This window comes from Motacilla alba, chromosome 3 (assembly GCF_015832195.1).
Source record: "Motacilla alba alba isolate MOTALB_02 chromosome 3, Motacilla_alba_V1.0_pri, whole genome shotgun sequence".
Taxonomy (NCBI): Eukaryota; Metazoa; Chordata; class Aves; order Passeriformes; family Motacillidae; genus Motacilla; species Motacilla alba.
In genome coordinates this window covers 39,399,560-39,422,736 of record NC_052018.1, presented here as the reverse complement: position 1 = coordinate 39,422,736, position 23,177 = coordinate 39,399,560, and the positions used below count along the sequence as shown (strand labels likewise).

Below are 23,177 nucleotides of genomic sequence, written 5' to 3'. Positions count from 1 at the left end.
ATTAAAATAGATACAGAACATGGAAGACTGGAAATGTCATAACTGCAGAAGAGACATTATGCAGACAGTTCTGATAGGAAGAAGACCTGCAAGATTCAAATGAGGATGAAAAAATTTGTGCCTTTGCTAAAAATTTAAAATTTAGAAATCACTATTTGCTTAATTCAGCACCCAAATACAGCCCCCACCTCAAGCTAGGATTACTTAGGATTTAAAAGAAGCAATTCTCCACCTGTCGTATTTGGCTTTAAATAGAGCTATTTCATTATTTATTAATTTTGGACACATTTAGTCACATAGAGTTATGTGCTGTTGTAAGGAGCTCAAGGATAAAAACGCATGGGGTCAAATACCATCCCCTGTTTGGACATTTCCTTCTGGTTCTGCTTTCTTCAGCCACTCAACATTTTCCTCACGCTCATGAGCAGGACACAAGAATTACAGCCTTCAATATACCTGCTGCCTGAAGATGATAATCCCTAAACCAGATCATAAACAGATTTCTTTAAATATATTTGAAGAGACAGTATTTATCAAATTTTCTGAAGCAATGAAAATTGTTGCGGTTCCTGAATTTGCAAGGTCTTTTGAAGCCCATGATTGGACTCCATATACTGCAGGTCCCTACTGGTTTGGTGTGGAGCATTTGGCTGGTAAAGCTCTATGCATGCCAAGAGAACAAACTTCATTTTAAACTGGCAGTAGTCCATACCCACAGACATGAAAGAAGGGTATCTAAGTGGGAATTATATATAGACCTATTGCCTGACAGTGCCCACTTCCATGTTTTCTTAAAGATGACCAACTCACTTTTAGCATAAAACTAATTCAACTATTCCCTTTGAAAAAGAGAAATAAGGAATACATACAAAGCAAGGCAGCTAGCAAGCAATAATTTTTTAATATTTGAAATAAGTGTCATCTCATTCATGTCTGGGGTGAAAAATGGGATTATTGTGCAGGTTGTGATCCCGTTCTCAGAAATGGAAAGGGCAAAGGGAATGTGATTTTCTTTGTAAAACGAGGCAGCTTGGGTGATAGTGCCATAAATGTCATGGATTTGGACATGACCCCTTTTGCTGCCAGTAACACCAGTCTTATTTTTATTTTTAGCAAAGTCCAGCTCAGTCTTTTCAAGTACTTAATATGTGACTACCCTCACAAGGAGGCTTTGGATGGAATTTTGGGGGAAAACTGTGCCTCGATAATTCAAAAATCAGGCTGCATAAACCATGCTTTTTGCACCTGTCTCAGTAAATCACTGGTCCCTTAGAATTTCTATTAAAGTCTTTAATTTTTACAGATGTGCTTCCCTTTCATGCTAATTTTAAAGGTAATTTCTATCTCTCTAATTGGAAATACATTCAGAAATAATTTGTGTAATTCAGACATTTTGTTTTCAACAATTTATCTGCAGTGGCTGTTGCAGTCCTCAACATTTCTTTTTCCTTCTCTGCCTTTGCTCAGCATAAAAGGGTTTTATTTAATTTTGCTGTCTTGAACTATTTCCTTTAAGACCCTTCTTTGGATGAACATTTTCACTTTGTTACATGCTGTTGTTATTTCTAGTCTTTAAAAAAAGCTTTATTCCCTACATCTTAGCATAACTTGGGAAGATCATTAAATCACCCACTCTGAATGATAAGTTCACCATAATTTCTTTCTAAAGATAAAAATCTTTAATCATAAAGAGAAAAAATCCTCTTGGAGAGAAAGTTATCATTCATTAGAAAAGTTTCTCTCAATCTTGTTAAAAACACACACAAACCAACCCAAAACTTCATGAGGCTGGTTTCACAAGGAAATGCTCCCTCCTTGAGGAAATGGCAATGCAGGCGTGTTCATAATCGTTCAACTACAGTAAAATTTGAGGAGTCCAGGGTTAACTACAGAGATCTGAAAAGACACATCTTAAACTTGCTTTAATTCACTACAAATTCTGTGCCTTGAAATGAAAGCAAGGAAACACATATTTCCTCCCCCAAATCTCAGATAAAGAGTAAGAAAATGTTCATTCTTTTAAACATTGAAACTCTATTAATTCTTCTTCTGAATAATCAATGGAGTTTAAATATCTTTAGGAAAACAGCCTGTGTGAACAGCAGAATAAGTTTCCTCCACTCCAAAGGAACTTGTTAAGAAACTGTTTTAGTTTTTTTAATGATGTTATTTATATAGATATTAAAGTTCTAAATGTGGAATAAAAAAATAGATTCTTAATCATTAGTGCAATAATTTCACCCAGAAAGATGTCTCACATTTAGTATCACAGCAAGAGCTTTTTATACTGCCTCCAAAAATACATGCTGAACTGTGTTTAATTACTTTCTTAAATAAATAAAAATTATTGATGCTGTAAGAGATAGTAAGATTCAAAACCAGAATAAATTTGAAGTGCCAATAAAAAAAAAGATTATGCTGACCATACTGAAGCAATTATGTAAAATTAGCATTAAAGATCTAATGATATGCATGCAGTTTCATGTTATTTAAAATAAATATATGTGCAATCAGCATAATTCAGTTTCATTTAGCATCATTGCAAATCTATTTAAAGAAAACTTATTTTTTTTAGTTCCAATTTACTCATCTTGACATAGTTTTAAAAATTAAGCTCATTTCCAAGGACTGAAATTTACTGTTTTTACCAAGAACTGGCAAGTTCTGGAGAATGGACTGATTACACTACAGTGACCCTAATTGACAGAAATTAAATTACCTTGAATGCAACACTTGAGGTCTTTTAAACATCCTTTTAAACAGTATGACAAATGCCAGTGGTGGAATATTGTGGGATGAGGTTTTCTTTAATTTGGGAAAAAAAACAACCCAAACATTTCCTTAATTAGAAAAGAGTTTTGAAAACCATTTTTTTCAGCAGGTGTGAACAATGTATGTTCAGGATTTCTCAGAGGACAGATGTTACAGAACTTCTTTAATTTCCTTTGAAAGCAGGGTTTGTTCTGTGGTGTCTGTGAAGAAGACCTGTTTTTCCAGATCTTCCAAGGCTATTTTGGAAGACTTTCACAGTGTTGTGAAGGACTGTGAGGTTGTTTCCCTTTATCCTTGTGGTAAGTTCCTTGTGACAGTTCCCCAGCTGATGAGAGTTTGCAGACAAGCCTGGAGGGTACCCAGGGAACTGTGCTGGCTGCTGCAGCCCAGCATTTCCAGCTTCCCAGCAGCAGGGAGGAACAAATTCTTAGAACACCATGGATTGTTTATTTCTCTGGATGCTCCAACACATCTGTGATGTTCTGACCTTGCACAAGGCAGCTGGGTCATACAGGGCAGTGAGAGTGATGCTGTTAAGGTGTTCCCTGGAGGCCTGATACTTGTTCTAGGTGTTTGTGAGGCTCCCTAAATGGAAGACTTCTAATCTGAAACAACAGGAAGAGCGCGAAGTGAAATAACATTTCCTTTAATACTACGTGCCAGAGTCTAGAGCAAAATTACATTAAGTGCAAATCTCAACTAGCAATCCAGATGATAAAACTTTCCAAAATACAAATGTAATCTAAACCGAATTTTCTCAGAAGTCTGTGCTCCAGTATTAGTCCTCTCAATCTCATTCAGTGGCATAAGAACTGGCTCTTAAGGGTGGTAACCCAGTGCTCAAAATTCTTCAAGGACTTTCTCAGTCTTGTACCAAAAGTAAAAGAGTGAAATCTAACTAGAAATCAATATTTATCTGCGTAGGACAAGAGGACTGTGATCCCTAAGTGCTGTAGAGGATACACTGTTGGTCTACAAAATAGTTACATATCACATTAAATGAAATGAATTGAGGGTTTCCATTTCCAAAATCCATTTGCCAAAAAGAAGAAGAAAAAAGTCTGTGAACTAGACACCTTCTTAATAAGACTGTAAGAAAAAAACCCAAACCAAAATCAAACACACTGTGACCTAAAATTCAATAACCTGAAGCAAATCAAAAGAAGTCTGAATATTTTAGAAACAAAATGCTGTATTTCATATGGCAAATAAATCACTGATGTTATAATTCTTAGAATACCATGGTCTAGAATGTAGTCTGGGATTAAACTTCAAAATGAAAATTATTACTGTTTTTGAGTATTACCAAGGAAAATGGGAAAATGCATTAATTTCTAAAATTATAAATTAGATAATATATTTAATCTGTTACAGAACAATGTTGCTAATACATGGAGAAAATCCAGATGCTTATGGAGTTATCAGTTCCTAAAATATAAATAATACATAAAGCTAAATTTCAGATACAATCTTTTGTGATTAATGATAAAAGAAATTACTTAGTAAACATGAAGTGTTAAGTGATAGAATTACTACTACCTTTTTTCTTTGGCAAAACTAAAACAAGAACCTCTCCCATGAAAGCGGATAAGCATCAGATACAGAAGATATTAAACAATGCCTCCTCTGTCCATATGGAGGGCTCAGAATGAATGTTGGCAGCATGCAGCCAAGGACCTGAGTATTTTCCAAAGGAAAGTGATAGTCAGAGGAACAGTTTCCAAGAAGTGGCATGTGCTCATGGTGCAGCAGACCTTTAGCTCTTTGTACAACTGATTTAGCTCTCAAAACTGCAGTGGAAAAGTGTACACCCTTAGTATTCTGCCCCCCACCCAGCTATTTTTGTTACAGTCACACCTTTCTCCCACTGCTTTTTTGAGGTATAATTTAAACATGCATCCACTCATGCTTATAAAACCTTCAGAAATTTCTGCTGGAGAAAAATAAAAAACACAGATGAAAATACTTGACCATGTTGGAACATACAGTAGAGCAGGTGATATGAATGAAGCAGTAATATATAAAGAGCAAGACCTAATGAGCAAGTAAAATATGCAGAAAATCAAAGGCCTAGTGTAGAGCATTATGTTTATCAGAAAAAGCAGCTGCTCTGGGAAAGCTGCAGCTCACGAAATCAAATCATAATGAGTCATAATCACCAATTACCCATGCCCTACCCCATAACAAAAAACCACACAGACTAACCAAGGGTTCAAGTATAAGGCTTATCTTCAGTTATAAAGCAAGATGAACAGTCAAGGGGACTACTACTTTGTGTAAGATTATAATCCTAGCATTAGATATTTCCACACTGATTATTCACCCTGATTTAAATTCCTGCTGGTGAGTAGGCACACTGATGTCAATAGTACTACCTGCTTAGGTATATGATCATCCAAGTATGGGAGATTAATTTGGATTAGGATTCACCAAGGTTAAGATAGTTCAAATTACATATATCAAAAAGACAATTTCTTAACAGGTTGCCTATGAAAACTATTCTGTATAGAAGCAGACTGAATTTATTCCTACTGTCCTTCTTTTTATTACAAAAAGTAAAACTTCTACAAGCCAAACAATTGCCATTATTTCTGCTCAACTTAATAGTTCTGAAAAGGGTCAAGAAAAATAAAATTACTAAAACGTGTCAAATTACAACGTATGTATAAAGTAGAAAAAAAATCCATCTCATTTTTGAAGCACCGTTTTATCCAACTTCTCACTTATCAACTTATCAACTTCTTGTACTCACTCAAACTCTCCAGGCTCCGCCTGAATTACCCCAGTAGCATAGATTTTTTTTGTAGAACTGAAAAAAGAGCTCAAAATGGCAGCTCAAATGATGCGAGACAATGACATGTGCCCAAAAATTATGTGAATCAAAAAGAAAGACACATGAATGCTTTTAAAATACGCTTTACTTTTTGTTTTGGTTCCATTTGTTTGGGTCTTTTTTTCTTGTGGGATGTCTTTTGAAGATATTGTCTACATTCATGATATTTAAAAAGTAAGGATTCAGAAACAAATCATCCTTCATCATCCTCTGGTTACAGATATGATTAACTTGGTTAACTTCTACCTACCCTGTTCCTGTCACCTGGAAATTATAATTTCTCCGATCCAGAAGTTCAATTTTTCACATTAGTACATGCTCATAATTTGTTTTGTCATTGAGGCTAAAGCATCTCATGTAACCTAAACACTTTATATAGTATTTGTTTGCTAAGAGAACTGAGAAGACAATAATATGCTTAGCAGCTGGAAAGGATAAAAAGTGTACTATTACTGTGTGACTGTGTGCATATTTCTAGCTTTCTCTGTCTCTCTTTTTTTTTTTTCCTGGCTAATGGCATTTGAGATTTTCATGCAGAGCTATAATTTTCCAAGTTGGAGTATTAAGAGAAAAAAATCATAGAATATATCACAGAATAATGAGGCTGGGTATCACCAGCCCTCTCATGTGCCCATAAATGGTAGGAAAACTATGCAGTGAATTTTTAGGAGTAGAGTCAATGTGAAGATATTGCTGCTATAAAATCAGTTTTAGCTTCATTATTTTGTGTGCCTTGTTACTTTTTAATCAAAAGCCCAATAAGAAACCAATGTGTATGTGAAAGAATTTAAGTCAACTTTCTGTTTCAAGAAGACAGAGCTGGATCTCAGACCTGCTGTCTCCATGCTTTCCTCCTGGTGCAAAGGCAGCTTTAGGGAAGCAGAACAAGTTCACATGCTCATGCTGTCCTGACAGTTCTTAGGGAGGGGCACCAGCAATTCCCTCAGAGCAGGACAGCTCCCAGCTCATCTCTGCTGAGAATGCCAGTCGTAAATTTAGCTGGGCCCTGTTTATTGGTTTAGGATCTCTTTACACACAGATTGTCATTTCTGGATCTAGAAGAACTTTTAGGCGAAACAACACAGTTGTGACAGAGTAGTAAACCAAAACAGAGACCAGTCTATTCCAATGTAAAGACATTTTTCTTGGCAAACACAGGTTTGATTCTATCCAGTCAAAATACTTTCTTTTGCAAAACCCTATGAAGCACTATTATTACAGGGTCTAACTTAAATGAAATCTGTTTTGGGTGGTAAAATGATAATAACTGTACAGAAAGCCAGACTTGCTTCTCAGGCTTTCAGAAAAATTGCATTTTTATCCTCCCTAGTCTTGCAGTTCTAAAAGAAGTATTGATATATCATGAAAACCTTCAGCAAATTTTATTTGGAAGGGCACTGTGAACATTTATTGCAAAATTTAGGTTGTGTATCCTTTTGGTTTAGAGTAATTAATGACATGCACTTGTCTACTAGCATTCAGCTTGAATTCATTAACAAAAAATAACGAAAGAACTTTTCCATAATTTAGTTAAGTCTAATTACTCCTCCAGAACAGAATATCATGATGTTCTCACCTTCTTTCTGCTTGACATGTTCTTTAATATAGATGTGCATACATGTTGAAATTGGAGGGTGAAGGAATGATTGCATTGCTTCTCAGGAGAGCACATACTCTGTAGCAGCAAATGGCTTGTATGAGATGTATCTAAAATGCCTCTGAAGGTTTGTGATGGTCTGTCCAAAACCAAGTTAGAAACTGAAACTACATGGTAATCTGGAAGAAACTTGCTAAATATGTGGACTTTTCTAGTCTGCTTGCTATTAAAAAAAATCACATGAATTTTTTGCATTCTGCCAGTGAATTAGGCTGGTTTCAGCAGTGTTTCTTTACACAGTGTGCAGCACTGCATGAACACAGCTGTGCTGCTCCACAATGGCTTCTGTGCTGGCAGCTCAAATATCTGCATGCCACAGCCCTCCACTTTCCCAACTGCAGGGGTAGCACAGCAAGTTCATCTGGCTCCTTTCCTGCTCTCTACACATAACCCACATCAACCACATTGGAAACTAGAAGTCTTGTAGAAGTATAATTTATAATCTTAAATAATGCCGTCATATTTTAAAAAGAAGTCTCCATGGAACATATTCTCCATGGTACTCACTGAAGCCCCTCTGTTGTGCTATATAGACTCTCTACTTTATAGAGGGAGAGACTCTAAGAGACAGATCCAGATAGTGCAGTGAATTGCCCTCTTGGGATGTCTTTCTCTCTTCTAACTACAGAGCTCTTGAAGGTCAGCTGCCTTCTTGGTGGCTAAAGTTACCTGAGGAAAAACCACTAATTAGTGCATTTTGAACCTCTCCAGGCTCATAACTTTGGGTCAATTATATATAATATTACAAGTAAGATCATGACTCTGAGTGATAGAATACAGCTAGAAAAGATGGGAAGGTACAGAAGATGAGAAAGAAAGGTGCAGATTGCTAGCAACAAAAAGGGGGGAAAAATACTGGGATTAAAATACTTAAACCTAAAATTTAGATGGCTTCACATGGAAGGTTAGGTTGTCTTTCAAATTAATTAAATACTTAACTGTCAGAGGCACACCTCTATCTTAACTCACAGACTTTAAAGAAAACTCAGGGATTTCGAAATGCAAATATTTAAAGTTGGCTTTGAAACACATATTAATGTGCACCTGATCCATAGCTGAGGATTTGACTCTAGCAGGAAACAATGACCATTCTGGCATATCTGTACTTCAGAAAGAAAAGATAGACTTTCCAGAACTCACAGAGAGACATAAACCCAAGAATAATTTGAAAGATTAATATACTGTGGAATAGATAAATTCTAGTCACTGAATGGTAAGTCCAGGAAGAACGCAAGTCATAATTGGTCTATCCAAGAATTGTACATGTAACAATGAAGCTACACATTAAAATCAGAAAAATAACATTTTCCAACCTGTTAAAACTCAAATAGATAGTTTTTTTGGCATGAAATCACATTGCATTGGGTTAGAGGAAGTTGTAAAAGGTTAATAGGTGAAGGCAGCTTACTGCCTGTCTACCATCAACAGATTGCAGATATTTTTGCAGACATTGATAAATATTTGGGAAGTTCTAATGCTCTTGTCAACTTAATCCTGCTTCAGAAAGGTTTCCTTCTAAACAGGGAATAATACATGTCAAGGGTTTGTTTTCTTCCATTTTCCACATTAGGCAAGACTTACCACAAACTTTCGAGTTTTCTCTGGAATTATATCTATTATTTGAAAATTCCTCAAGGAGCATTAGGAACTGTGAATGCCTAGCTGAACTTGAATAAATTATATTTTAAGGACATCAGCAAATCAGTTTTAATGCCACAGAAACTTATGTAAAATAAAAATGTAATAGCTATATTAGATTAAGTTGAGCTATCAAGTTAATCTAGAGATGATTTCTGGGACACAGGACCCATGAAGACTTATAAGTCTTCAATAGGAAGAGCAATTGGTAAAAGATTGGTAAAGATCTTTTTAAGTAAATAGTCTGTCAAAATGGGCTTTTTATGGGAAGTGATATCAAGTTTCATCTGAAGCCTAATTCCCTGAACTAAAACATTTTTCTACTCCTTTGAACATTAACTTATTTTATGCTTTTGCCACTTGAATACCTTTTGACAAGAAATAGACACAAAGTGGTGAAGTAATAATGGAAAGCTCTACTATCACTCACTATACCATATCTCCTACATGAAAGGAGAGAGATCTTTAGTTCCCCAAACTGGATACTAAGATCTTGCTCTAAAATGTTTCCATGTACCTTTCTCTATTTCTAAGTGTTGCTTTTTAATGCCCTAAAATGGACTACCTGCTCTATCAAGGGATTCAGTTGCCACTCTGCTCAATACCAAGTTGAGCATTCAGACACCACTAACACTTTCCAGCCTCCAGACAACAGCAGCACAGTCCCAGCTCATGGTGCTCATGCACCCACTCCCTCAAGCCCTGGCCCTGCCAAGGTTCTTGGACCCCAAAATTTTTTTCAAGAGGTAGCAGTCTCATAGTCTCACCCCACAGAGAGAACCACTGTCTTTTCTGAGAACACACTTGCCAGAGCAGATGCCACATGCACGGGAGGAAAAAAAAAAAAAAAAAGAGAATTTTCTGAAACTGCAGAAAATTAAATTCCTCTCGGGAAACTGACAAGCCCACTTATCTGATCTACAGAGAGTATAAGAATTAAGATTGTCTGCCTCCCAGGAGGTTCCTATTAACCAGAAAGTATTTGTTATTTGACAAGACAACTTTTTAATTTTCCCCTCTTGGAACTATTTGGTTTGCTTTTAAATATTTATTCAGCCAAATAGCAAGCAACTCACTCCACAGACCAATGTTAGTCTGCTCTTCTGTGAAGAAAAGGGGTCAGGTTTAAGTTCCTGCTCCATTAGCTATTTAATCAATTATCCAAATTGGCAAGGTTTCAAGAGGAGAAAGTCACTAACTTCATCCCAAAATAACCATTCAATGAGTAGCTAGGGCACATTTCTGACCTGAAAGTGCCTATGAGTGAAATTTTTTCTCAACTCAGGAGTGTGTTTATGTGTTTAAAAGGTCATCCACCTCAGTGGTAAGTGCTCTAATTACTGGATGTTTGGGCATCAATTAACAGCATGTTCTTGTAATTTTGGAGAAAAGGCAGATTGGTCTTATATATTTATTTTCAGGGTACAATAGAGACCTCCCAGTGCTGAAAGGAGATACCTTAAAAGTGTAGGTTTTATGTATATTACTGTCCCATCATATTTTCTTGAAGCTATTCTTCCTTCTCCTTGCTTATTTCTCTGGTTGCCCCTCTTAGCCATCTATCTCCTGTGCTTTGTGCAGGAAGCCTAACTCAGGGTACAGAAAGTCTTTATAAACAAAGCACCTGCCAGTTCAACATTGCAATGCTTGATGGTCGCATTCAAAGAAGTGTTAGGGAGCTAAAAGCAGACAGATCCACTACATCACTTTTGACGTCTTGCCCCCATGCTGGATGGGGGCATCCATAGGCTGCCATATTTTAGTATTTATACTAAAATCCATCCATATTTTAGTATTTATGAGGTGTATGGGCATCCCTCAGGAAGGTAAGCAGGACACACTGTAGTGGGAAACCCAGAGAGCTATGAAATGTCATGGCACTGAAAGGAACTTTGATACAGAGGAGAGTGTTAATCACAAAGTCTGTTTTAAAGTTTACCCAGCCAGAAGTTAAGCACCCTGTATAAGATTAAAAAGAGATGCATCTATCAGTTCAGTCTTCAGATTTTGTTAGCCAAGTAAACTTATTTTTAGAAACTGGAGGGAGGGGAAAAAGAAATGGAATCAAGCTTTCTTTTAAAATAAAAGGATAAGAGATGTGCTGATGTTCTCCTAATGATATTGTGATTAGATTTGCTAGCCAAAATATTGACAGCCTGAGTTCAATTTTGCTGATTCCCTGCTGTAGTTGTGGCACTGGAACCTACTACTCCAGAGACTGTACTGAGATAAAACATTGGCCACACCTGCAGGAACCATGATCAAGATGAGGAAAATAAGTATTTATTTGCCCACACAGTAGTGGTGAATGGCTCTTTAGCCTAGTGCCTGGCACAGCTGCCCAAGAAATGAGTAGCTGATTGCAGTACTTGGTCCATGAGCCAGAACAATGAAATATTTACAGTTCTCAGACTTGTTCACTTTTCAGAAGACTTAGGGCTCTTCTGAGGACAGAAGCAAATAAAAATTTCAAGGCTAAGCACTGAGTTAGGAATGTGCAATTTCAGGACAAGGTGGTGGAGTTTGTTGTTGGGAACATAGGAGCCTGCCACTTGACTGGGAGACAGTGCTGGTTTGCAGTGAATGCCAATTGCCATACATTGGTTAGGTTGGAAGCAGACATGGTGTGCATGGATTAGATTCCTCTTGAACCAAAGTGAACTGGAAGCTCTGCTTAAAGTCTGTACCAAATGTACTGTAACCTGCAGTGGGGACAAAAGGATCTGAATTAATTAGTCCTTCGAATAGCCCCAAACTACTTTCAGGGTAATAGCATTTGTCTGAGATAGCAAACTGGATCTAGTCTGTGGTAAAACATATTGATCATGCTTAAATATAAGGACCTCCATACCAGATGCTTCTATCTACTGCTCTGCTCCTACTGTGCTGAATTAGTTACTAATACAGACAAAAATGTCCAAGTCACATTTTCTGCTGCCTAAACACCTCTTCAGAGCTGTAAGTCTCTGTGTGGGTTTTGCTCTTGTTCATCACAGGTTATTGTTAGTGCAAGCTTCAAGTTTCCCCCATTTTTTTTCCCTAGGGCAAATGAAATAAATTTTCAATAATTAAGTAAGAAGGAATAACTGGGGAAATGATACAAAGGACAAGATGGAAATTAAGAACTGAAATAAAACAAATACGAGGAACAAAATACAGGAAGAAAGTTTCACAGAAGTTACGAAAATGTTAAGTAATGACTAAGAGGGAACAAACTAGAAAGAAAAACAGGTGGCAATGAATCAGGAAGAAAATGTTCTTTTGAAGCAATAGTTTGTAAAAAGCTCAAAAAATATAGCTATCATATATATATATATATATATATATATATATATATATATATATATATATATATATATATATGTAAGGTTTTTGTACATTCAAATGTATACATACCAGTAGATAGCTATCTAGACTGATCAGAGACTATCTTCCCAAGTCTATTACTCATTGCTGGTGAAATAGCCTGTGATTATCACACCACACTCCCCCTTCATGGCATCAAAATTGTTGTCCATATTTTGGGGAAAATCTGTGCTAAACTAATCTTGTACTGTATGAGGAGGCATGGCTGGAGCTGGGGATTGGGAACTTAGAGCCCTGGCTTCCATTTATACCTGTACTTCTCTGACCTCCAGATAGGGATAAATCTGGAGTTATGTTTTTCTACTTACCTGAAAACCATAGATAATCCATAACCATTACATGGCATTAAGCACTTACAAAAACAGGGCACAAACATCAAAATCACTTGTTCTATAACAACAAGAGAGGAACAAATATCTGCATAGTAATGTGAGCAAAAAGAAATACAAATTAGGTCAATCCAAAATATTTCAAGAAAAAAAAAATCACTTCATAAATCCACCACAGCAAATTGCTCTACCGGGAAACAAAAAAAACCCAAAACTACTCAGTTTCAGGGAGGAGGATTTTAACCAGGTAGGTAGATGATCTCTGAGGAGATCATCTGCTATTGCAGACCAGGAAGAACAGAGGTATATATTTGAGTATATGCACGTATATATTCTTATATATATGTGTATATTCCTTTGTAAGTGTATATATATATATATATATTTATTTATATATGTATATATACACTAAAGAATTATATATATGCATATATATGTGTATATACACACACTCAGACACACACATATATATATATAGAGTAATTATATGGTTAAAATACAGTGATTCTATTCATCAGATCAAACTACTGCTGTTACACACCTTAACACAGAAAGCTGCAGGTTTTCCAGTAATTTCTAGTAGGACATGATATAATACTGGTAGATCTACAGCTGCATGAAATTTATCTAGGAAGAATGAAAGACAGCTTGGTATTTTTACACCAAAAAAAAAAATCTTGGAACTGCGCAAATTTCAAGAAAATGTTGTTTTGAAAGAGGTATATTTGCAAGGTTTCTCTTCTGAAATACCTTTCTACTGCAGTGTATTTTTCCATAAGAAAGAAGTAACAAATTTATTTGGTTTTATCATAATAAATCTTTACATTTATCTACCACTAAGTTGACTTAAAGCAGAATTACTGACTGAAAAAAAAAAAGATCCACTTCTTAAACATTCAAACTATGGTTTTGTTCTTTTGGAGAACTGGTTAAACTTTAAAATTTCCATAAATGAAATCATGTTTTCAAATGGCCGAGTGCTTCATTGATAACGTAACAGACTCTACTTCTGTCCTTTTATTGAATTGATTCATTCGTACTGTAGTTTGCATGTGCACACACATAGCAGCCATCTTCCTATTTATTTCATTGATTGAATCAAATTAAGTTATTTTCAAGCTCATGCTGGATTTTATCGACTGTATAAAAATTCTCAGCCTTGAGTTTCATAGCAGTGTTTCACTCCAGTGCAAGCAGCTTGGAGTTCCTTCCCATTGAACATTGGTACCACTTGCCATGCAAGGCTTAAATGCCTGGAATTGTCTGGAAAGCTCTATAAACCAGACTTAATTGTTGTTGATTTTTTTTTTTTGGGTTATGATTGCTTTAAAAATACAGATGCTCTCATCTATTTGTGCTTGCCCTCTCTAGGATGTCTGTGGATAGAAGACTTTTCATCTCAATGGGGCCTTAAGGAAACATACTTCTAGCTATATGCATTTTAACTGCCAAAATATTTTAAATGTCATTTTAAAATTTCTCATAGCTTTCTCCCTAAATATTCTTTAGTTTGCATCTCAAATACTGTCAGCTTGTGGCAGGTGGACATGCAGGCCTGTGCTGGAGGTCCAGCAGGTCAGGAAGCTATGTACATAGTACTGAGGCTCAGTGAGGTCAAATAATTGGGAATTTTGTCTGTGTTCCCCAGGAAGCTCTGCTGGGGAGGCAGCTGGTCGTTCCTTTGCTCGCCAGGCATGCTGCCCGGAAAGGGTGGCTGGTAAGCATCTGTAGGGAAGCCATGGAGACCATCCAAGCAGTGAAGCTCAATCCCTTCCCTCAGCTCCTACCTTCCAACTCTAATACCAGTCCTAATACTGAATGTAGGACATCAGCTGTCTCAGTGTAGCTGGTTGAGGTGAATGTTGTTTGTGGCAAACATTCTCACTGGAAAGTCTCTAATTATTGTAAGTTATAGAATTAGCAAGCTTGTTCCTAAAAGCCATTTGTTGGATACTACTGCATTTTCTTTTTCCATTCATCTAAATGAGGTCGCTTGAAAACTCTTTTTTAAGTCTGATAGTTGCAAGAAACTAATTAGCATTTGTGTCAGAGCAATCTTACTTCATTATGCTTAAACATTGGCCTTTAAACTATGGGTATTTAGAACTGCTGAACAACAGTCTTAAGCAGCTAGTTTGTGAAAATCTTCTATTGTCAGCTTAAATCATAAAATCAGTATAGCCTAGTTTGATAGCCTTGGCTGATAAATTTTATTCCAAACATAACATACAGACAATAATTTAATTGCTTGAAGTGTAGTTTGGTGTCCTCTTATTCCATTTAAATGCAGTACTCAGCAGTAGTGGCTGTAAAATATTTACCATTCCAAATTCTAAATTGCAAAACTTTATGTTTTTCTGTTTTTCAAGATAAATTAGTGGTCTTCTATTACTGACCCACACTAATGCCAATTCTAATTTCAAAGCATGAACTATTTCCATTGAAAAATAATCTTAATGGAGAATTCCAGATCAATTTCTACCAGAAGTTCTGCCCTCTTCTTCTTAGACGAGATTTTTAATGCTTTGCCAAACAACAAGGGCTAAATTCTGAAAAATTCAAAGTACTTACCACATAAGTAACTTGATATACACAATCAGTTAATTTATTGGAATACACACTCTCTGTGCTCTGCATCCTCACAAATAATTTTAGGATTGATGCCTTCATTCACCACAACCTTAATTTTAAGGAAGATGTTTCTTTTCTAGTTTAAGCCATGGAAGAAAATTTACTGAAATCCTATTTTGTCAGAATATGAGTTCCACTCATTTTGCTTCCCAAAATTGAAATAACTTTGCTGGGTTTAGTTTGAAAGGGAAAAAAAAGATTTTAAAAAGAAATATTTAAATAGTTTCTGATATGCTGGTATGTGTATTGCAATACACATACAATACCTTTTATTCTATCCAAAATGTTTTGGTGAATAAACCATTTTTTAAGGGCTTCTAAATTTGAGCCTTTTATTTCAAAAGGAGAGATTCAAAATTTGAAGTGTCATGCTGATAAACAGAGAAAACTGGTTTTGTTGCTTTGTGAGCCTGATTCACCCCGTGGTGTCTGGCATGATCTCCTTGCCACCTGCGTCCATCTGTCCTTGGTTAGTAATCTGCTCTTGGTACTGCTGTTGGTACCTGACTCCACAAGATGTGGTGACTCATTTGAAGAGTCTTTGAATATACAGGGAGTTAATGTTGCTTAATTTTAAAAATAAAGGCTCTTGAAAAATACAAATTGCCCCTCCCCCCCCTTCCATATTTTAAAAAGCCCATTCTCATTGCCTCAAAGAGAAAAATAATTTTGAAGGAAGCATATGTTTTATGTCATTGTGACCTTCAAAGCTTAGACCTTATGGATCCCTGCCTCTCACCTCTGTTCTAACACTGGAATGGGAAAACAGACTTTCCTGCAGTTTCAGCTCTAACACACTTTCTCAGTTTGAAATTCCTGAAGTACCTGTCCTGGATAAACTAAGAGGAAGAAGACATCTGTAGAAAAGACAAGAGACCTTTGAACAGATGGATTATTAATTTAATATTCATTTTCAGGGTTGGTGGCTTTCCTTAAAATAGTTACAATAGTTTTAAGCTGATTTTTTTCCCCAAAAGAGTACTAGGCTTAAATTAGACAAAATAAGCCATTTTACATAAAGATACATGATAAATAACAGATGTCTATTTATTCTACACTTGTTTTTACATTTAAGTATTTATTTGATCTTTTAGTGGCAGATATGGGGAGAAGAACCCAAACCTCCAAACATTAGTATTAGAATGTTTCAATTTATCCAGGTATGGTAGTGTATGGTTAAATAATTTTCTATTGTCAGATCAAAAAATACAGCATTATTTGGTAAAGAAATACAAATCTATGAGGGTGTTTGCTCACAGATTATACATGTATTCCAGAATCAAATATCTGGCATTTACAGTCTCTCTACAAAATAAAAAAAAGAGAAACAAACAAACCAAACAAAAAAAAAAAATCTGTAAAAGCATTTTAAAACAAAATAAAAATATTTATGTGTAGTTAATTTATTTCCCTCTACCCTAGTCTCTGAAATACAAATAAGTATTTCCAGCAAGCTATCCCTGAAGAACTAAATGTCTCAGGGGACTGGTAATCACATTTTTGGAGCCTTTCACCTCTAGTTCACTGATTCAAATACAGCCAACATGCAGTAGTGACGGAAAATCATTGAGATTTGAAAGCTGGTTTGTGGCCTGTGTGAAATGAACTGGTATTTCACTCCATTTCTCAGAGGATCCTGAGCAGGCATTTGGCACTTCTGAAAGCACTGATGCTGAGCTCCTTGCAGGATCCAGTTGGGTCCTCACAGAGTCACAACCAGAGCTGAGGTTATCAACTGAAATCCCATTCCAGGCAAATTTCCTCAGTACATTGATCCCTTGGAGCAAATTGGTCCTTAGCCACCTGGAAGGTCTCAGTGGGCAAATGTTTTTTCCTTGTCAAGAAGCTAGTGGAACCAGGCTGAAATGGCAGATCATTCTGGGGTCACCACACTGCACTGTTGCTTCCTGGGCTCCACAAAGGCTGGGTGAAAACAGTTTAATTTTCCAATTCTGGTAATCTGGTACTTTGTACTTCCAATTGGCATTAGTTATACTTAATTTTAGGAGAAAAACAGCAGAAAAATGTTTCGTCCTGCAGAAATAAATTACAATATTTTTTGAGGGCAAGGGTGACTTTGTCTCTTTCTTTAGACAGAGGTTCATCCATAGTTAGGAACAGTGAATAAAATGTCCTTTATTGAGATTATAACTACCATATTATAGAAAATTTGTCTGACAATATTTTTTTCCTCATCATCCACAAATTATCTCAGTTCTGTTTCCCAGTGAAGGCTTTACATTATCTCTTAAACGATTGCATCTCCTTTATGCTCAGGACTTATCTTCACAAAACTTGCATATGTTTTTATGAAAATAAAGTAGTTTTTTAAATGAAAATTTAATATCTTGTATTAGGAGTTTCCTCAGAGGGAAGAAAGAAAAGTCTATCTTCATTAACCACTAAATATAATGTGGGGAAATTAAAACATTTGGATGTCATGTCAGCTATATATGTTGTCTTCTATGATGTCACATTTGATTTTCCTTTTTTATAGCTTTGACAGCATCATATTAAGAATTTGATTGCACTGTGACAGTACAGACTTTGAATTATTCAGCTTATAAGTGCAGTCTTGCAGGAGGACTGTTTTGTATTTCTTGCTATTTCTGAAATATTGACATTTAAAAAAATGTAAAAAGAAAGGGGAAATGGTTACCAATAACTAATTAATAACTTGAGCTTGGCAAAGGTAACATCATTTTAATAGAATATCACACAAATTAAAAGCAGATTAACTATCATGTGCCACGTTTTTTAAAAGTCACTTGAAACATTATTCTCAGGCTGACATTTTGGCCCTGAGAAATAGATAGCAAGCCTCCAATTCATTTTCAGAGAAGTCAGGACTTCCTTTGAACTGAAAAAAGCTCATACATTTCTAATCTGATTTCAGTAACTATCACTCTGAATTCTTGTGGTACTTAGTTGAATTACACATCTCTTTTCTTAGCATACACTCATGCTATTAATGTTTACTGAAGTCAATGGGGCTTTTTCCATTTGAGTCCCATAAGGGAGTCAAACAGTCAACATTGGAGTCTCTTGGGCAATTTTTGCAACTCTTTCAGGATTTGTTACTGTGCTTTTCCCATGATGTCTTGTTTTTGCCAGCTTTCTTTTTTGTCCCATTTTACTACTGTCTAGCGTTAAATAAGTGCAATCTGTTGGTTCATTTGCACCAAATAGCTTTATTTGTAACCCTTTTCAGAGTGTCCAAATTTGTCTTTTCTTCATTACGACTTAAGGTTATTTTTAAATCACTAAGGATATTTTTAATCACTAAAGATAGAAACATCTACCCTCCATCTTGATTAAATTAATCTAGTCCTTTCGTGTCAGAACCTTAAAGCAAATAATGCCATTTTAAGAAATGTGTTATTCCCACTTCTTAATATGAAATTTTAGTGGTATCAGATATGAAAATATAATTCAAAGTCAAACATTTTTCCAGTAAACATGACTATTATTTGGTCACAATAAAGCTGCCCCTAGCAAAACATGTATGATTCTTTCTCACAAGAATTATCTCAGCTGAGCTGTCTGGGCAGGTAAGAACTGTAGGCCTGACTACTGCTTAGGAGGGTAAAGTGTGGAATATTCCATATGAGACAAAAAATAAACCCTTCCAGCTAGGATAATGGGGGAAAATACAAATGATTTTTTCATGTCCCCATTCCTCAAAAATGGATAGCAGGGTTGTCTTTGATTCTGCTCACAGCAGTGCCTGGGGAGAATCTCATACTGATTTAGCTGGGATCAGAATCATGACGATAGTTATACTATGAAATGGGCTTGCATTTCCTCAGAAATACTTGATGTTTACTCAAGAGTTCCGTCTGTCATTAAATATATGTATTTTGCTGTTCTTCATCTCTCTTCCAGCATCTCTACATTCCATCTCAAAGATAAAAGTGCCTGTTTTCATGATTAGCAGTGAAAATTAGTTATGGATCACTTACACTACATTATTTTAGTTCACTTATTTATACTGAATCTAGACAGTTTCTATGCATGAATCACCCTGGGACAGCATTTTTTTCATTCCAAAATAAACATTTATACGTTTGTGTTGCTTTCCTACTGATAAGATAAACATTTCAAAATGTGTAATTGGAAACAAGATATCACAATTCAATAACATTTCATTCTGCAATATCAATATGACTCTTCAAATATTCTGATGGATATAAAAACGCAGGAGCTACCAGGACAAAAATCCTCTGTCCCTATCATTTACTGCCCAATCTCTACCCAAGCAAACTCTGGTCGAAGACAACAAATGGTATCTACAAAAGTGCAGAGTAAAAATGTCAAAGTAGTACAGCCCACTACCAATGTTCTGAGTTTTAACATCCATCCTCCTCAATGGTTTCAGGTTTTAAACACCATGTCCAAAAAAACCTGACGAAACTAAAATCAGAATCAGTGTTTCCCTTAGAACTACATGTGTTTTGACTGAGAATAGGCTGACCATTAAAGGCGATAGAGAAACTTACTTCCATAATAACCTTTAAATCTTACTGTTTCAGACTGCCACCAGCTGTGGCAGGTATCATGTGCTGAAACCATTTAGATGAGTCTCATAGAGATTCCTCTCTGCATTACAAGGAGAAAACTATCATCCTGTGACTGGTACAGAAAAGCAAAATCTACTGAATTACAAGATTTTGCAAATAATGTGCTTTACCTTTATGAAAGAACACTTGAATCCCTTTACCCAGTGTAAAGCAGGACTAAAGAAATTCTCTGCAACTAAGAAAAAACACTATGAAAAAGTATCAGTGAAAGACATGAAAAAGCACAAGCCACAATCAAGCTAAAATTCCAACAAAATTTAGCAAAAAAAGCAGGAATTAGGTGTGTGTAGGGGGGGAAAGACATTTTCCCCCAACCTCCTCCAGTCATTAGCGTTATCACAGCACCAGCTTCTGGAGAAGGGAGTGAAGATTGAGTGTGAATCTTATATATGTACTTGTTGTCTATTTGGCAAAGAAGCACGAGGCTGCTTTATTAATCTTTTTTATCCTTTCTTTCTTTTTCTTTTTCTTTTTAATTGAGGCAGTTTCCAGGTCTTTAACATTACCCTGTGCCAGAGATAAAAAAAAGAGAAAAGAATCGGGGACCGCTGCTGCCATAACAACCCCTTCGACAGGGAACTATTGGGATACAGATAGTTACTACACTAGCTACCACCAGCCGTGTGCATCATGACACATAAAAACCAGAAAACCCTTTTCAGAGACAGCATCCCGTCGTTTGCACTCGCGGTTCTGGGCAGTGAAAGAAGAGCAAGCAGAGACTTCTAGCCCTTCCACCCCCACCCCCGCCCCCGATACTTTATTTATTTAATTATGCTGGTGGAGGGAGTGTTAGAAAAGTCCATTTGAGCGCTGAGCCCTGCCCGAAGCCGCCCCCCCGAGCCCCGCGGGAAGGGCCGCGCTTGGCGTCACCCGGCGGCTCCGGGAGGGGGACAGGGACCCTCCGCCACCTCCCTCCGGGGAGACTCCGGGGAAGCCGCCAATTCTGCTGAGCTGGGTCCTCCCTCCCCACCTCCAAATGGTCCCTTGCAAAAGTTAAGGCGCTGCCCCCTCTCCGAGCCGCCCCAGGCGCCCGGGGATGCGGGCTCGGGGGTCTCGGGGGTCTCCTGGCCCCGGCAGGGAGCGGCGCTGCCGGGGTGTCCGTGTACGCCTGTGGGAGATCCCGTGGGAACGGGCAGCGGTGCCCGGGAGGGGCAGCAGGGCGGGAGCCCCGTTGCTCACATCCCGGCGGAGCGGCGGGGACATCCCCGCTGCCCCGCGGACCTTCCGCACGGGCGGAGCGAGGGCGAGCGCGGGCCGGGACCCTCCGCTCCCCCGGGGCGGGGGCAGGGGGGGAGCGCGGAGCCTCCCCCGCGGCCCCCGCTCCCCCAGCACTCACCCCCGGGGCCGCTCCGGGATGGGAGGCGCGGGAGCGGGAATGGGGGGGATGCAGGGGGGATGCAGGGCAGGTGCTTTTCGGGGCGAGGGCGCAGGGCCCGGTCACTCACCCGTCCGAGGCGGGGGCTGCGGATGGCGCGGCGGCGGCGCTGCCCCCGGTGCGCGGGGGGCTGCGGGGCAGGAGCAGCAGCGGGCGCGGGAGCAGGGGCGAGCGGCGGGGCCCGGGCTGCTCCTGGGCGCGCTCTCGCTGCCCATCCCCGGCGCTGCCGCCGTCGCCGCCGCCGGAGGAGGATGCGAGGGAGAGTCAGCCCCGGGCGCGGGCACGCGCAGCGGCGGAGCGGGGAGGGGGGGACCGGGAGCGGCGCGGGGGCGCGCAGCGCAGGGGGAGAATCTGGGAAGCTCGGGCTCTCGCTCTGTCCTTCGGCGCTTCCATCCCTTCGTCCACCAGCCTTTATTTTCTTATTTTTCTACCCCTTCCCCCTCCATCTCTCATCCCTGAATCCTGTATCCTCCCATCCATCCGTCCTTCACCCCTCCATTCCTCCATCCGTTTTCCCTCATCCATCCGTCCATCCCGCCATTCCTCAGCCCCTCCGCTTCGCCGGCCGCGGAGCCGCCGTCCCCCCGCGCTCCCCTCCCCGCGCTCTCCGCCGCAGGGTGTCCCCGGAGCTCCCCGGGGCCACGGCAGGCGTGATGCTGCCCCCGCAGGGCATTCACACTCCCCCTTCCCTCTCCGTGCCCCCGGGAAGGGCGACCTGCTCCTCTGAAGGACAGGAGGTCCCTAGCCCCTCTCCCTCACTCCCGCCACAATCCCTAAAGAAAAAACACTGCTAGAGCTTTTCTATCCTGCTCTCCTGCTCTTCCTTTCTTCTGTTTTTTGGGGTGGTTTTTTTTTGTTTTTGTTTTTGTTTTTTTTTGTTTGTTTGTTTTTATTTTTTTTTCCCTACGCGGCAGGAGTTAAAAAAAACGGTTCTGTGGTAGGGAAAAAGGGAGTAAAAAAGAGGGAAACATATAATACAATAATCATTGACTGCATGAGAAATCAACCATACACTGGATTAGTTCTTAAAAGCAGTCTTTCAAGCCTGCTCCTGAAACCTAAAGGATTTCTTGGATGTTCATTTAGGATAAAGAATAATACTGATCATTAAATATAAAAGAAAAAAAAACAGCTCTAAGTACATTGTGTAAAGATGAGACCTATGAATCAAGCAAGTCAAAAAAACAAGCACACCAAAAGCTGGCTATCAACTCTTTATCCTTGTCCTGAACTCTCCCTGCATTATATAATGTTGATAAACTGCTGCAAGTACGTTTGGGGAAAAGATACTGCAATGATGAGAACATACTGCTTTTTATTAGAGCACATTAGTATCCTTACCTGACAAGTAGTTGCTTCAGAGGTTCATTTGCACGTTTCTCATCAACCTTCCAAGTAAACAATTTACTCGATTTTCAGTGCAGACATATGATTCCCTGGTGTCACTGTCTCTGTCCTAGACGTTTCTGAATGGCTTGTGGATTAACTTACTGTGCTCTTCTGCTCTGCCTTGTACCAGGAGCTGTGCAGGTATCAACAGCTCCCACTTGTGAAGCCAGGAAAGAGAGAGATTGGGTAGATTTCCACGTAGCTCCACAAACTGCTGATTTGCTGTAAGGGCTAGAGTCACTTAGAGAGTAGGTCTGGTCTTCTAGCAGGTTTATTCAGAAAGAGAGGCCTGACCCAAAATTCGCTGTAGACAATACAAATATTTCTATAACCATGGTGGGAATTGGTTCAAACCCCCGTGAGCTTGCTGTTGGCGTGAAGGTATTTCTGAGTGCAGCTATTCTAGTGAGAACTCCCTGGGAACAAGAAAAATTACTCCCAAGGAACAGGAAAAGGTACTAAAATATGCATCTTTTTCATTAGATTATTGAGAGAAGGTCAGGGACCTGTCTCTGTTTCCCTGCAGCTGTTGGCAAAAAATATGTACTTAGAAGGCAGGTTACAGCCCCTGGCTACAGGATGTCTTGTGTCGCTGTAGGCTCAA

The 23,177-nt window shown here is 38.5% G+C and overlaps 1 protein-coding gene across 6 annotated transcripts in view; it reads right to left on the bottom strand.

Annotated features, from left to right (window-relative positions):
* Positions 1-22,740, bottom strand: part of FUT9 (fucosyltransferase 9) — a 105,785-nt gene extending 83,045 nt beyond the window's left edge. The window contains exon 1 of one of the 6 annotated variants that reach the window (XM_038131957.1): positions 22,526-22,740. Coding sequence is in view for 1 of the 6 variants with exons in the window: in XM_038131948.1 (XP_037987876.1) it covers positions 21,255-21,399 (145 nt within the window). In the remaining 5 variants the exon portion in view is untranslated. Of the gene's footprint in view, positions 1-13,136; positions 21,206-21,254; positions 21,735-22,525 lie in introns of those variants that run through there. The other 5 variants (XM_038131950.1, XM_038131948.1, XM_038131949.1 and 2 more) reach the window with 5 other exon arrangements.
* Positions 22,741-23,177: the final 437 nt, after the last annotated feature.